This window comes from Oncorhynchus tshawytscha, linkage group LG22 (assembly GCF_018296145.1).
Source record: "Oncorhynchus tshawytscha isolate Ot180627B linkage group LG22, Otsh_v2.0, whole genome shotgun sequence".
NCBI classification, from domain to species: domain Eukaryota; kingdom Metazoa; phylum Chordata; class Actinopteri; order Salmoniformes; family Salmonidae; genus Oncorhynchus; species Oncorhynchus tshawytscha.
Genome location: NC_056450.1, coordinates 26609541 through 26624501, shown reverse-complemented (window position 1 = coordinate 26624501; position 14961 = coordinate 26609541). Strand labels below are relative to the sequence as shown.

Sequence of the window (14961 nt, the reverse complement as noted above, 5' to 3'; positions counted from 1 at the left end):
ATTTTGCTTGAGCACAGTAATAAACAAATGCAGGACAGTTATTCATATTTTCTATAATTCTTTATTTTTTCAGCTTTTTTCTTTTTTTATAACATGACAATCGTGCTTTATCATATGACACCATTTAAATACATATCATGTTTATATTTTGTTGTACATTAGGCAGTGAGACTGTTAAAAATATACAAAACAATATCATTTTTTACTAGACATAGTTTCTATTTTTAATATAATCGTCAATGTCTTCATTGTCATCATCATTTTGTATATTTCTGTAAGATATGTGCTTTAGTTTCTGTGAAAATATTATTGCAGAAAACAGCACCTCCTTTCGAATTTTTTCAACATTTAGACAATAACTTCCAATGTATTACAAACATTCACAGTTACATGTTTTACACAGTACAGTTTTACAACAAGGTTCCAGAGAAAACTGTGGTAGAGTAACTTTATACAAAAGTGACAGGACATGAACTGTAGCCATTTCACATTTTCACTTAGTTGTTTTGCTTTTCAAAGTAAACTTGTTTTGTTGGACCAAATGCTTTTCACTATAGCTGCCATAGAAGCAAACTAGAATTGTCTTAACATGCCATGGCAAAAGTTAAAGCTTTGTGCTTTTCACTAGTAAAGCAAAGACAACGAAAAGACAATTAGAAACAGACCACTCTTCTACTGGCCTGACCTATACATCTACATATGTATTGCTGAATACATACTGATCAAACTATAATTGATCATTACACATAAGAGTGAACAAAAAAGGACTATCTTTAAACATAGAGTTGGTCCAATATTGTTTTCTAGCATACAAAGTGATTTTCTGGAGATCAGCCGAGTCATGCAAACAGACTATGGCTTGGTATAAATTGGTTGATAACTGGCTTAAAGCCTTCTCTGTTCTCGTTTTGGATCTGTCAGGAGACATTTTGGAATTTTATCTGATGTTACTGAGGAAAGCATGCAAAAAAGTAAACAGGATTGACTGTCAGCATTAAGGGATAGTCAATGTTTGTAAATCACTTTTCTATACCCTGTGCTTTTGCATTTTATGTACGTTTTTGATACCCTGTGCTTCGCAAACTGAACACTGCATGGCATAGATAGTTCTTGCTTTCGTCTTGCCTACAATTTTGGTCCTCGGTCACAACACTGATAGTAGAAAACATCCTAAAAATAATGCAAAAAATGTTTCAATCACATAAAAGTAAAAAAAAAAAAATACAAAAAATGGTGATAAAATAACAGTCTCTCTCACACAGAAAACATTTTGCAACATTAATACTGGATAAATCCAGGGTTCATAGACTTTAAACTTCTTATTGGCATTGTGCTTCTTCATCAGAGTTCCCTCATTGCCATGTGGCCTGTAATCAGCCCCACAGAGTGCAAGTAAGGCTTAGTAAACAACCACAATAATTTGACCCCGACCATTTTGTTCACCAGAACTTCATCTCTACTATAGTCACACTGTATTTACTTGGTTCATGAAGATATTCAACAAATTGCTATTCTACATTTTCAGTCGTTTTTTTTCTCTCACAGTATTACACAGTATGCTTACATATTTTTTTTACCCAGATTACAGTAGATTTTGTGAACACTAACAGTCTTTGATTTTTGTATTTGTAATGCATACCAATAAAAAAAAACATCAGCGTGTTGGCTTTACAAATGCAGATAAATTAAACATGACTTTTAAATCCGGTTTGATCAGATATTGCCCATGGAGGTAGGTGAATCAATTAAAATCTTGGAAGTCCTTGGTAATGTTCGACGTTGACTGCACTTTCTCCATGAGGGTTCTGCCTTGTCTAGACATTGGCCTCTGCGTTGGTTAGGTTGGTAAGGTTGGTTGAGTTGGTTGAGCTCGCTATATTGAGTGGTGGGATGGCTGGCTCAGTTGGTGTTGCGCTAACTGGATTGGGTGGTGGGCTGGTAGGGCTGGTTGGGTTGGCTGGAGTGATAGGGACGGTAGGGACGGTTGGGACGGTCAGACTGGTTGGGTTCACAGGGCTAGCCAGAGTAACTGGAATGGCTGGAGGTGTTGGGCTGGCCGGGGCTGCAGCAACCGGGCTTGTAGCAGTTGGGTTGGCAGGACTAGCTGGGTTGCCAGAACTAGCCGGGTTGCCTGAACTAGCTGGGTTGCCAGGGCTTGCGGGGTTGGCAGGGCTAGCTGGGTTGGCCAGGTTAGCTGGGTTGGCCGGGTTAGAAGGACTAGCTATGTTGGTCTCCGCAACCACTGCCTCAGGCCCATTCTCCTGTGGCCGTCGAACCACTGCAGGCGGCTGAAACATTATCTGCAGGCGCTGAGAAAAATTCACAACAAAACAGTTCATTAGGTAACACAATGAGTGCAACTCTAACATGTCCAGAGAGGAGAACCTGACTGAAATGATATTTTTACTAGTTCTTAAACATGTTTGTTTTTTATCATTAAGGTTACATATCAATCATCACCAAATTGAATTGATTCTCTTGCACTTCTCTTGCATTCTCTTGGATCTCTATAATCATTATTGTGTAACTTACCTCTTTCCAGGTGCCCTTGAGTCCGAGATACATGTAGACCATGTAACCAGGAATGAGGACCATGGAGGACAGAGCCATGAGCCAGCCCACTCCCTGGCCCCAGGCGGGGAACACATAGTTGTTCAAGGTGAGAGGAACCATTTGGACTGCACTGAACAGGAACACCCCCTGTGGGAGACATGGTACGACCCTTATTAATCTCGACACCACAGCTTCTTAGGCACTTTCTGTCTCTGTCTCAGAATTGCTTGAGGCAGGTCAGTGACTGATTGATTTATTTTATTTGACAGTAACAAAATAATAGATATATACACACAGTACAAAGCTTCTTTTTTTAACGTGACCAGGATTGCACAATACAGTTGGCCGTTATTTCCATTGTGGTCCCTATTATCATTATTGATGTTATTGGTTATTTTCATTTTTCATGTCATGATGTTGTATTGGATGTGTATGGTTGTACTACTTACAGCCACGATGAGAGGAGTGAAACAGACCCAGCACAGCTTCCACCATATACAGGGCTTGTAGCCAATCATCTCCTGGATGTTGTCATAGAACTTGTTCACACCTGTGAGACAAATGAATGCATGATCAAAGTATTCAAATTCAATTTCTTCCAATTTACCGCTAGTCTGCCGTGAATTGTGATGAGGAAGGAGAGTTGGTGTAGTGTAGGACACGTTAACAGAGTTGAAGTCCCAGGGGTTGAAGTTGGACTGATGTCTTTGGACAGGTGTGAGGTTATTCTATCATTCAACTGTACCTAGACCATCTAGTTCATTCATTGTTCATCCCCTCACTTTAGGAACAGAGAGAAAACGCTTTAATTTCTTTTTCACAAATCTTACCTGAGGATAGATATATCACTGTAACAGGTCATTTTCTCATGTTGAAATAGGGTGTTTCTGATGTATACTATTCACTGCAATAATGTAGCTACTGTGTGTATCTGATGTTGCCTAGAGACTATACCTACCATAGAACCAGGATATGGAGATGCACTCAAAGAAGACCAGGAAGAGCAAGCACATCCCACTGGCAGAGTAGTAGTCGAAAAGCTTGAACACGTACAGGCCTCCCTAGTGACACAACACAGATGGATGAGTCACAGTGCCAAAAGAACCCATATGCAGTGGTCTGTGGTCTCTACATTATATCAATGTCCTTATCTCAGATGGAAAAATTAGTGTTGGGATCCGATTTCAACAGCATGTGTAATCAAACAAACAGAATGGTCTAAACAAATCTTTTTTTTCTATAAATTAAATTAAACAGCAATAGTGTTATCCAATGTAATTCACATTGTCTATCAACTACTGTATCATTGAGCTTGGAGGTTTAACTGGTCAATGGCATTAGTGGAATTGACACAGTGATGTGAGAAAGAGAGTGAGAGAGAGAGAGAGAGAGAGAGAGAGAGAGAGAGAGAGAGAGAGAGAGAGAGAGATAGCGTGTTATGTGGTGTGCTGTGGTGTGCTGTACCTGTGTGATGTTGGACAGGCCGATCAGGTAGGAGACCAGGCAGACAGCAGCGATGAAGAGCTCTCTCCTGCCCCTCAGTGCCCTGGGAAACTCATCCACCAGAGCTGTTATAAAGCCCTCCACTGTGCAGAACTACAAACACACACACAAAATGGGGGACACTCAGCTAAAAAGGGGAGATATTTACAGTACTTTCCTTAGTATCTATGCAAGGCATCACTTCATGTTTCATCTATAATTGATCATCTTGTTCCTATTTGTAATTTTTTTTCACAAGAAATACATTTTTATCAACTGCATAATTTGTTAAATTGTTATTTATTTATTTTTTAACTAAAAAAAAAACCCAAAAAGTGCACTGGTAATTGGAAATTACAGGGACATGGATCCCTAGAAGGATAGGATCACTGTTGTACATTCATTTTACTGATTGGGCAAATATACATTTGTTTATTTATAACATGGTGTATGGTATGATAACCATGTAACCAAGATGACGGATATTCATGGATTATATTGAATTAATTCAGATCATGGAAAGCATACATTGTAATAACCAACATATTATCCATAACTAACTATATAAATGGTAAAAAAATATATATATATACATTTGATTTTGTAAATATATACATGGACCACCATGTTATATATATACAGTGTTATATATATACAGTGCATCCCCCCCACTTGGCATTCTCTCAACCAGCTTCATGAGGTAGTCATTGAGAGAATGCCAAGAGTGTGCAAAGCTGTCATCAAGGCAAAGGGTGGCTATTTGAAGAATCTGAAATATAAAATATATTTTGATTTTTTGTAACACTTTTTTTGTTACTACATGATTCCACATGTGTTATTTCATAGTCTCCACTATTATTCTACAATGTAGAAAATAGAAGAAATAAAGAAATCCCTTTTCGATCAGGTTCAAGTCAGGCTCTGGCTGTACCACTCAAGGACATTCAGAGACTTGTCCTGAAGACACTCCTGCATTGTCTTGTCTGTGTGCTTAGGGTCGTTGTCCTGTTAGAAGGTGAACCTTCGCCCCAGTCTGAGGTACTGAGTGCCCTGGAGTAGGTTTTCCTCAAGGATCTCTCTGTACTTTCCTCTGTTCATCTTTCCCTCGAACCTGACTAGTCTCCCAGTCCCTGCCACTGAGAAACATCCCCACAGCATTATGCTGCCACCACCATGTTTCACTGTAGGGATGGTATTGGCCAGGTGATGAGCGGATTCTGGTTTCCTCCAGATGTGACGCTTGGCATTCAGGCCAAAGAGTTCAATCTTGGTTTCATCAGACCGGGGAGAATCTTGTTTCTCATGTCTGAGAGTCCTTTAGTTGCCTTTTGGGAAACTCCAAGTGGGCTGTCATGTGCCTTTTTCTGAGGAGGCTTCCGTCTCGCCACTACCATAAAGGCCTGATTGGTGGAGTGCTGAAGAGATAGTTGTCCTTCTGGAAGGTTCTCCCATCTCCAAAGAGAAACTCTGTAGCTCTGTCAGAGTGACCATCAGGTTCTTGGTCACCTCCCTGACCAAGGCCCTTCTCCCCCGATTGCTCAATTTGGCCAGCTCTAGGAAGAGTCCTGGTGGTTCCAAACTTCTTCCATTTAAGAATGATGGAGGCCACTGTGTTCTTGGGGACCTTCAGCGCTGCAGAAATGTTTTGGTACCCTTCCCCAGATCTGTGCCTCGATTCAATTCTGTCATCGGAGCTCTACGGACAATTCCTTAAACCTCATGGCTTGGTTTTTGCTCTGACATGCTTTGGGATCTTATGTAGACACGTGTGTGCCTTCCCAAATCATGTCCAATCAATTGAATTTACCACAGGTGGACTCTAATCAAGTTGTAGAATGGAAATAGAATGCACCTGAGCTCAATTTCGAGTCTCATAGCAAAGGGTCTGAATATTTATGTAAATTAAGTATTTCTGATTTTTATTTTGTATTCATTTGCAAAAAATAATTAAAAACCTGTTTTCACTTTGCCCTTGTGGGGCAAAATGTAACAAAGTGTGGATAAAGTCAAGAAGTCTGAGTACACTATATTTTAATTTCACCTTGATTTAACTTGGAAAGTCAGCTAAGAACAACTTCTTATTTACATTGATGGCCTACCTGCCTTTTTCAGGGGCAGAATGACAGATTTTTACCTTGATTTTTTACAAATTTTTACCTTGTCAGATCAGGGATTCGATCTAGCAACCTTTCGGTTACTGACCCAACGCGCTAACCACTAGGCTACCTGCCGCCCCATGACCAAAAGTATGTGTACACCTGCTGAACATCTCACTCCACAGTCGGCATTCCAATTCATCCCAAAAGTGTTCGATGGGGCTCTGTGCTGGGCAGTCAAGTTCTTCCACACCGATCTCGAAACAACTTTTCTCTGTTGACATCACTTTGTGCATGAGGGCATTCCCATGCTGAAACAGGAAAGAGCCTTCCCCAAACCTTTGCCACAAAGTTGGAAGCACACAATCGTCTATAATGTCATTGTATGCTGTAGAGTTAAAATTTCCCTTCACTGGAACTGAGGGGCCTAGCCTGAACCATGAAAAACAGTCCCAGACCATTATTCCTCCTCCACCAAACTTTACAGTTGGCACTATGCATTCAGGCAGGTAGTGTTCTGGCATCTGCCAATCCCAGATTCATCCATCAGACTGCAAGATGGTGAAGCATGATTCATCATTCCAGAAAACAAGTTTCCACTGCTCCAGAGTTCAATGGCGGTGAGCTTTACACCACTCCAGCCGACGCTTGGCATTGCGCGTGGTGATCTTAGGCTTGTGTGCAGCTGCTCGGCCATGGACACCCATTTCATGAAGCTCCTGGCAAACAGTTATTCAATCAATAAAATGTATTTATAAAGCCCTTTTTACATCAGCTGATGTCACAAAGTGCTATACAGAAACCCAGCCTAAAATCCCAAACAGCAAGCAATGCAGATGTAGAGGCTTGGTGGCTAGGAAAAACTCCCTAGAAAGGCAGGAACCTAGGAAGAAACTAGAGAGGAACCAGGCTCTGAGGGGTGGCCAGTCCTCTTCTGGCTGTGCCGGGTAGAGATTATAACAGTACATGGCCAAGTTGTTCAAACTTACTTATTGTGCTGAGGTTGCTTCCAGAGGCAGTTTGGAACTTGGTAGTGAGTGTTGCAACTGAGGAAAGACTACTTTTATTCACTACAAGTTTCAGCACTCTGTGGTTCTGTTCTGTGAGCATGTGTGGCCTACCACTGCACGGCTGAGCCGTTGTTGCTCCTAGACATTTCCACTTCACAATAACAGCACTTACAGTTGACCGGGGCAGCTCTAGCAGGGCAGACATTTGACAAACTGACTTGTCAATGACGATACCACGTTGAAGATCACTGAGCTCTTCAGTAAGGCCATTTTACTGCCAATGTTTGTCTATGGAGATTGCATGGCTGTGTGCTCGATTTTATACACATGCCAGCAACGGGTGTGGCTGAAATAGCCTAATCCACTACTTTTGTATATATAGTGTATTTCCATTCGTTTTTAAGCACTAGCAACCCCATTTTGGCAGCGACCTCGAAAATATAACTCTAACATGTCATATAGCCATTTATCTTGCTGAACCATTACATTTCCATTACAAAAATAGTCAGAGCACAAGTGTGCAATGTTATGATTTATCTGTTTTGTGTAAACGGGAGTAGCAGCATTTAGCATAATTGCTAGCAGACTCAGTGGCCTTAGAGTTAGGCTACCCAAATATCATACACAAGCTGAAAGCATGAGAACAGAGCACCCGGGGGCAGAGAGAGAGGTGATATAGTTGCATTAAAAGGAGTTGACAGTACAAGTCAAGGCTCAGCTACAGTGTATTTGTCCACTAGGGAAAAACATCTATTAGCCAGTGTGCTTCTCCTGTGGAGAGACCAGAGAAAACCAGTGTCATATATACCTGTGCTAACACATTTAGGTCAGAACCTAAGTAGCCTGGTCCCAGATCTGTAGGTGCTTTAGCCAGCTCCCCTGACAAGGCATGACAACAACAGTGAGAGGATTGGGCTAAAGCCCCCACAGATCTGGGAGTAGTCAATGAAAACAGCCTTACCTGACTGTCAATCCCCAGCATCAGCAGCATGGAGAAGAACAGGATAGCCCAGAGAGGAGAAATAGGCAGCTGGGTCACAGCCTCGGGGTATGCCAGAAAAGCCAGGCCTGGACCTGCATACCAAACACACAACACACCGCATTAGCTCGCTGTTCTCCAGGCTACATTTCTCTGTGTGGATTGAGGCAGTGAGCAGGAGTCAGAATAGACAACATTACTCCCCTATTGTGCTCTGAGGGAGCATTGAGTTTACCTGAAGCTGCGACTTCTTGTATTGGTCTGTTAGTCACATTCGCCATGAAGCCCACAATAGAGAAGATGACCAGGCCCGCAAACATGCTGGTGAAGGAGTTGATGCAGCACACTATGATAGAGTCTCTGGGGAAAGGAAACATGAAAACATCCTGTTGTCAGAGCTTAAGGTGATCTGTGATCTCTTTTGTAACATCATCATGGATTCCTAAAAAGGCCCTTCTCAGGAGAGAGAGAGTTGATTCCTTATTATTGCTGAGTGAAAAACATATCCCCGCTTAGTAACATATTTATATTGGCCACATAAGGTGTGCACTGAGATTGTAAAAATATATGCAATTTACTTTTTGTATAGCATTCCAATGGGGAACAATGTTCTTTTTTCCAAAGAAGTTTAATGTCACAGTAATACCTAAATATTAAATAATGCAATGTCCATTTCTAATGAATGTCAAACCCCTATTTGCAAAGAAGAGTTTTCCAAAATCAATCCTTATTTACAAACCTAATTGCATCATATAAAGTGTGGCCTGTAGCTAAATAATATTGGGTCGCTAATAAACAACAAGTAAATTGAAATAAACGCAAGCTGAGTCTGCATCATTATATAACTGATGAGCAATTTGTGTGACCTAGAACCATGGATGTGCTATTTGGGGAAGAGGTTGTGAAATTGTTGGCTAATTTTATTTGATGTATACTACCACATCCAAAGCCATATGAAGGGCCCCATGTGAGACTGAATTATAGTATTCTGAACAAAAACATGAACACAACATGTAAAGTGTTGTTCCAATGTTTCAAGAGTTGAAATAAAAGATCCAGAAATGTTCCATATGCACAAAAAGCTTATTTCTCTCAAATGTTGTGCACAAATTTGTTTACATCCCTGTTAGTGAGCATTTCTCTTTTGTCAAGATAATACATCCACCTGACAGGTGTGGCATATCAAGAAGTTGATTAAACAGCATGATCATTACCCAGGTGCACCTTGTGCTGGCGACAATAAAAGGCCATGTTTAACCACACCAGCCCAGGACCTCCACAGCCGACTTCTTCACCTGTGGGATCGTCTGAGATCAACCACCCAGACAACCGATGAAACTGAAAAGTATTTCTGTCTATAATAAAGCCCTTTTGTGGGAAAACTCATGATTGGCTGGGCCTGGCTCCCCAGTGGGTGAGCCTTTGCCCTCACAGGCCCACCCATGGCTGTGCCCCTGCCCAGTCATGTGAAATCCATAGATTAGGGCCTAATGAATTTATTTAAATTGACTGATTTCGTTATATGAACTGCAACTCAGTAAAATAATTACATTTATATTTTTGTTCAGTATACTTTATCGATTGTAATAACATTGATTTAGGCTTCTCATTGTACATGGCTGATAGTAAGGTCCACTTTACAGTCACATTTACTGTTAAGGTATACTGGTCGAATTGTTGCCTTTTCAGGTCTTGTCTGATACATTATATTTCCATTTAATAAAAGCCTACCTCCATCTTACCTGTAAACATTATTATTAAAAGGGTTATAGCTGCCAAGAGCTATCAGTGAGCCCAGTCCCAAACCGTAGGAGAAAAATATCTGAGTGGCAGCATCCAGCCATACCTGACAAGGGGAGAGAACCATTTAGCTGTTTGACAAAGGGGCTGAAAATGAATGACTCCCATACAGGTATTTGTCTTACAAAGAATGATAAATTCATTCAGTACCTCAGATTCTTTTAGTTTTTCAAAGTTAGGGGTGATATAGAAGAGAATTCCATCCATGGCTCCAGGTAGAGTCACTCCACGGCAGAACAGAATGAAAAGCATGAAATAGGGGTACGTGGCCGAGAAGTACACAACCTAGAAAGTCAAATAAATGAGTCACCATCAGCAGGAAATGAATGCATGTTAACACTGTCAAGTGCAGATGAGCTATACGCCATTGAATTAACACATTTGCAATTCAGTCTCTTCTTAAACAAAGGCCTTTTCTTTAGAGAGGAATACCAATGGATTTATTGTCCTCCAATCTCTCGCACAGAGAACAGAAAAAAAGAGAAGAAAATAAATAACAGAAATCCAGTCAAGAAATGTTGTGGTTTTGTGACCACAACAAATGTTATTTTCTATGATCACATGACACATTCGATTTCCAAATCGTAGCAACACCAGGGAGTAACATTGTTCCAACTGAGGGAGAGAGAAATGACAAACAAACTGATGTTAGAGGGCTTGTTCACTCCTCCTCCTCATCATCAAATTTCTCCCCAATTTTCTGTATCAGGAGAATTGGAATTAGAGAAGGGCCCATGAGCCTGAATATGATTACTGAACATGAGGGTTTGATGTCTCTCCTCTCATTCTAAAAGTCTATCTGGGCAATAGTCAGTGCAATATAAATGATTGATTAAGGTGATATGACAACGATTAATATTGCATCACTGTCACACATTGGATGAGAGAGAGCTTTTGCATACACCTAAATCAGCCATGAGAAACCAATCTCTTACCTTGCCAGTCCAGCTCACCCCTTTCCAGATACAGAAGTACACTAGGACCCAAGCGATGGCCAGTGTTATTGCCAGTGGAGCTCGGATCTGCCCTGGTTTTTCCAAGCCATCGGTCATTTGATGCATGTTGCGCCTATAAGATCAGAGAGAGTAACAATGAGACTATTATACAGACTGGGAGAATGCTGTGCAGCAAAGGAAATGTCCTTTTATACTTCTCAAGCAGTCATGCAGGGTACTGTAATGCTGTGCTGAAGCAAACATTTTTTTAAAAGCAGCTAGTGTCTTACTCCCAAAACTCCATCACCGCGCTGGTAAGATTGGTGTTATCAACTATACTGTAGTTTGAGTAACACTTTTCTGTGTTCCATGGATTGCCACATGAGCTCCATGGAAGTTCCTGAAAAACAGAAGGATAACGTAAAAAAACAGAAGGATAATGTATGCTTTCCTCCTTGACACAATGAGAAATCTCACATGGCATCAACAAGCATGTTACAATCCTCAGAGAGCATAGAGCAAAGCTGGAACACATGTTTGTCTCATCCCCATGTGGTTTGTAGGTGGTAAAGGTGTGGTACTTACAGTGGTAAAGGAGTTGTAGGAGGTAAAGGTGTGGTACTTACAGTGGTAAAGGAGTTGTAGGAGGTAAAGGTGTGGTACTTACAGTGGTAAAGGAGTTGTAGGAGGTAAAGGTGTGGTACTTACAGTGGTAAAGGAGTTGTAGGAGGTAAAGGTGTGGTACTTACAGCGGTAAAGGAGTTGTAGGAGGTAAAGGTGTGGTACTTACAGTGGTAAAGGAGTTGTAGGAGGTAAAGGTGTGGTACTTACAGTGGTAAAGGAGTTGTAGGAGGTAAAGGTGTGGTACTTACAGTGGTAAAGGAGTTGTAGGAGGTAAAGGTGTGGTACTTACAGTGGTAAAGGAGTTGTAGGAGGTAAAGGTGTGGTACTTACAGTGGTAAAGGAGTTGTAGGAGGTAAAGGTGTGGTACTTACAGTGGTAAAGGAGTTGTAGGAGGTAAAGGTGTGGTACTTACAGTGGTAAAGGAGTTGTAGGAGGTAAAGGTGTGGTACTTACAATGGTAAAGGAGTTGTAGGAGGTAAAGGTGTGGTACTTACAGTGGTAAAGGAGTTATAGAGATAGTAAATGGCCCAGGCAATGATGACAATGTAATAAATGTTAAGCCAGAAGGCCAGGACAGCTGCTGCAAGGCCAACACCTATGAGATGGAAATTGATTACATTTTTTGTGCATGCTCCTAATGCTCCAACATATTCATAGAGACTTACAGAATAACATAAAGATCGGTGCACAAGGGACCACCTGACTACTAGGAATTTGATTTGATACAAAAAAAATGCTTTTAGATATACAGTAAGAGCATTGCATGAGTAGAATGTATACCTTTGAATACGGGAGCCAGTTTCCAGACTCCAAGCCCACCAATTGAGGTGTATTGACCAAGAGCCGTCTCCAGCAGGAACAGGGGCATCCCAGCAAATATGAGTGTCAAAAAATAGGGGATCAAGAAGGCTCCTGCATAGACAGACACAAGTAAATCAAACCAAATATAAATGTTCCAAATAAAACCAGACATAAGCAATTGAATGTTACTTACAGCCCACTGTGGAAGCTAATTGGAATCTTATTAAATTAGGAAATGAAAAATGCGTGTCTGTGCTCTTACACAAGGGACATTGTGGTAATCACTTTTCATAATAATTAGGGTCTTAATATTGACTAAGCACTTAGGCCTACTTAAGAGTGAAATGAGCTTAGGTTATATGTAGGCGATATGACTTTTTTTTAAATCGTGTTTACCTCCACCGTTTTTTCCACAGAGATATGGAAATCTCCATACGTTGCCCAGTCCAATTGCATAACCTACACACGACAGAAGGAAATCGAATCTCCCTCCCCAGGTTTCTCTTTCGGGAAGATCCTTGGTATTTTCCCCTTTCACGTCCAGTGACTTGGGTTTGTCATTAGTTGCCACTTCGTTAAGTTCTGTTACTTGTCCATCTGCTTTGGTGCCGTTGGTAGCCATGTCTTTCGACGTGTCAGTGGTCCTGGCCTTTGAAAGGGGAGCTTCAGCACCAGTCCACGCAGACAGCAGCTTCGCGGTTTTTGGCCAAAACCTCTGAACCAAATGTTTGAAAGCAGCTGAAGGCTATAGGGACAGTCTGTTGCCGTTAACCTGGAATCGGTGAATACAGTGATTGGTCGGTTTTTGTGTGCGCACTCAAATTGGGAAATTGATTAAACAACATGATGACGTTTACAATAGATTTGCTACGGAATGGGACTGTTCAATACACACCTTGGCTTTTGTAAATTACTGAAAATAAAATGCATTTTGAAAGTTATGTTTTTTCGATCGACTCCACTCTAGACACCAATAAACGTCCGACCAAATATATGCAATGCAGAGTCTAAAACACAAGAATGCTATAAAAAAACAATAATGGCACATTAATGATGGCACAGGACTTTTCCACCCATATAACAACGCATACGATAGGTTTGTACGTAGATTGTTTATTGGCTATGAAGCCTACTTCTCCCACCCACAATATTCTTACAATCAAACCAACACAATTTGCAAATGAATACAGTCCAATGTCGAGAATGCACATCACCGAATGCATCATTACTTGCAAAGAAAACAACTTTCAGACATTGTTATTATCCAAGCCACCGAGCTCACGCGCAAAACGCAACATCGCAACATAACATTCGACAATTACATATGCACATCCAATCTGAGAGAGCAACAATTACGCCGTGCAACTGACACATGCAGATACGCTTACTAATTACCTATGCACTACCTATGCACTGATTTAAGTAGACAGAAAAACCGACAGCAATATCTCAACCAAACTGGATCACAATTGCATTGGGGGGACAAAGGAATGCCCAAAGCGTAAAGCTTTTACGCACCAGGCTGCACAAATGACATTCGAGGAATAGAGAACCAAACGCACTCCTATATGACAAAAACATGTACACAGTTATATGAACCATTCAATCAACCAGGAGAGCCGTCTATTCTGCATTTAATTGGCTATAAAACAAGGTGTATTTTCTTCATTACCTAAAGTCATTATGGTTACAACAGTTCCATACTGTCACGTTAAACTACGAGTTAAATCATCATCTTGCTTGTTGCTTTATCCCTGACTATAAACGATTCACGTAATTGTCACACCGGGAAACGCATTGGTAGGGAATTCACACACACATCAAATAATCGAATTTACTCACAATGAAGCTGCGCTCTCTGCCACCGAGGATGTGCTGCCTGCCACAAATCTCGAAACGAGGTATCCGTAGATTCCCTCTGAAGTTGTAAACTTCCAGTTTTACTTGGAACATAAAGATATTGTTTTTCCATTAAAAGACTTGGAACAAGCGCCACAAGTGTCCTAGAGGAGAGCGCACACGTATCCCGCTGCCCGGAGCTGTCCAGCGGCGCGCGTGCTGACGAGGTGGCTAAATCCACACGAGAAGCAGCCGCTTCGCCTTGTGCGACTGTCTAACGTCAACAACCAGAAACGTTGGGGGAGTACAATTCTCAATTCCCATCTACATAGCGTCAATGTCATCTCAAAGTCGTCGTCCCCCTGTATACATCCAACACTGACATCGTGATGGAGCATGTTTTCTCAATATCTCATGACATTTTGTTTTCTCTGTTTTACTAATGGGCAAATTCTGACAAATTCTAAAGCAGTGGTCAGATTTAGTTGACTTGAGATTTACCATTAGGCTAACAAACAAGGTTATCCAACGATATCGCACCTTTTAAGTGGAAGTGGTCAATAACCTATTGACCACCTTATTTGACACTAAATTTACAATGTCACGATCTTCAAATTGAGGAAAATTCGAAAACACCTTATTCCCAGCCCCCAACCCCCAAATATGTCACCCCAACACAGCCCAACCCTACTCAAATGAACTGTAATCTCAGAGTGTAAAATGCAAACAGGTCGAGGGCAGTGTTTGCACGATAAGCATATTTGGAAGCTGAGGCCAGTCGGCGGATGTCTGCTTTCTGACAAGTGTGAAAAGCGAGCCCGTCAATAAAGGGAGGGATGTAA

General features: G+C 41.2%; 1 protein-coding gene across 2 annotated transcripts; it reads right to left on the bottom strand.

The window, feature by feature from the left end:
- Nucleotides 1–219: 219 nt before the first annotated feature.
- LOC112222210 (sodium- and chloride-dependent GABA transporter 1) lies at nucleotides 220–14402 on the bottom strand. 2 transcript variants are annotated; one of them, XM_024384901.2, is made up of 15 exons: nucleotides 14123–14402; nucleotides 12677–13052; nucleotides 12260–12391; nucleotides 11974–12074; nucleotides 11146–11255; nucleotides 10856–10988; nucleotides 10071–10205; nucleotides 9863–9966; nucleotides 8356–8480; nucleotides 8103–8215; nucleotides 4018–4149; nucleotides 3512–3614; nucleotides 3003–3103; nucleotides 2533–2700; nucleotides 220–2309 (listed from the first exon to the last, which is right to left on the bottom strand). In XM_024384901.2, exons 2-15 carry the CDS (start codon nucleotides 12900–12902, stop codon nucleotides 1815–1817), a joined length of 2178 nt encoding a protein of 725 aa, XP_024240669.1. In that variant the 5' UTR covers nucleotides 12903–13052; nucleotides 14123–14402; the 3' UTR covers nucleotides 220–1814. The 2 variants fall into 2 exon arrangements, with proteins under 2 accessions (XP_024240669.1, XP_042159925.1); XM_042303991.1 differs by lacking the exons at nucleotides 11974–12074; nucleotides 12260–12391; nucleotides 12677–13052; nucleotides 14123–14402 and adding an exon at nucleotides 11646–11649.
- Nucleotides 14403–14961: the final 559 nt, after the last annotated feature.

Excerpts from the sequence above, each read along its gene's own strand:
- LOC112222210 (XM_024384901.2), bottom strand. The coding sequence starts at position 12,902 with ATGGCTACCAACGGCACCAAAGCAGATGGACAAGTAACAGAACTTAAC. Across the intron at positions 10,206-10,855 it reads GGGTGAGCTGGACTGGCAAG|GTTGTGTACTTCTCGGCCAC; the intron begins GTAAGAGATTGG and ends TTGACTTTCTAG. Across the intron at positions 4,150-8,102 it reads TGCTGGGGATTGACAGTCAG|TTCTGCACAGTGGAGGGCTT; the intron begins GTAAGGCTGTTT and ends GTGTGTTTGTAG.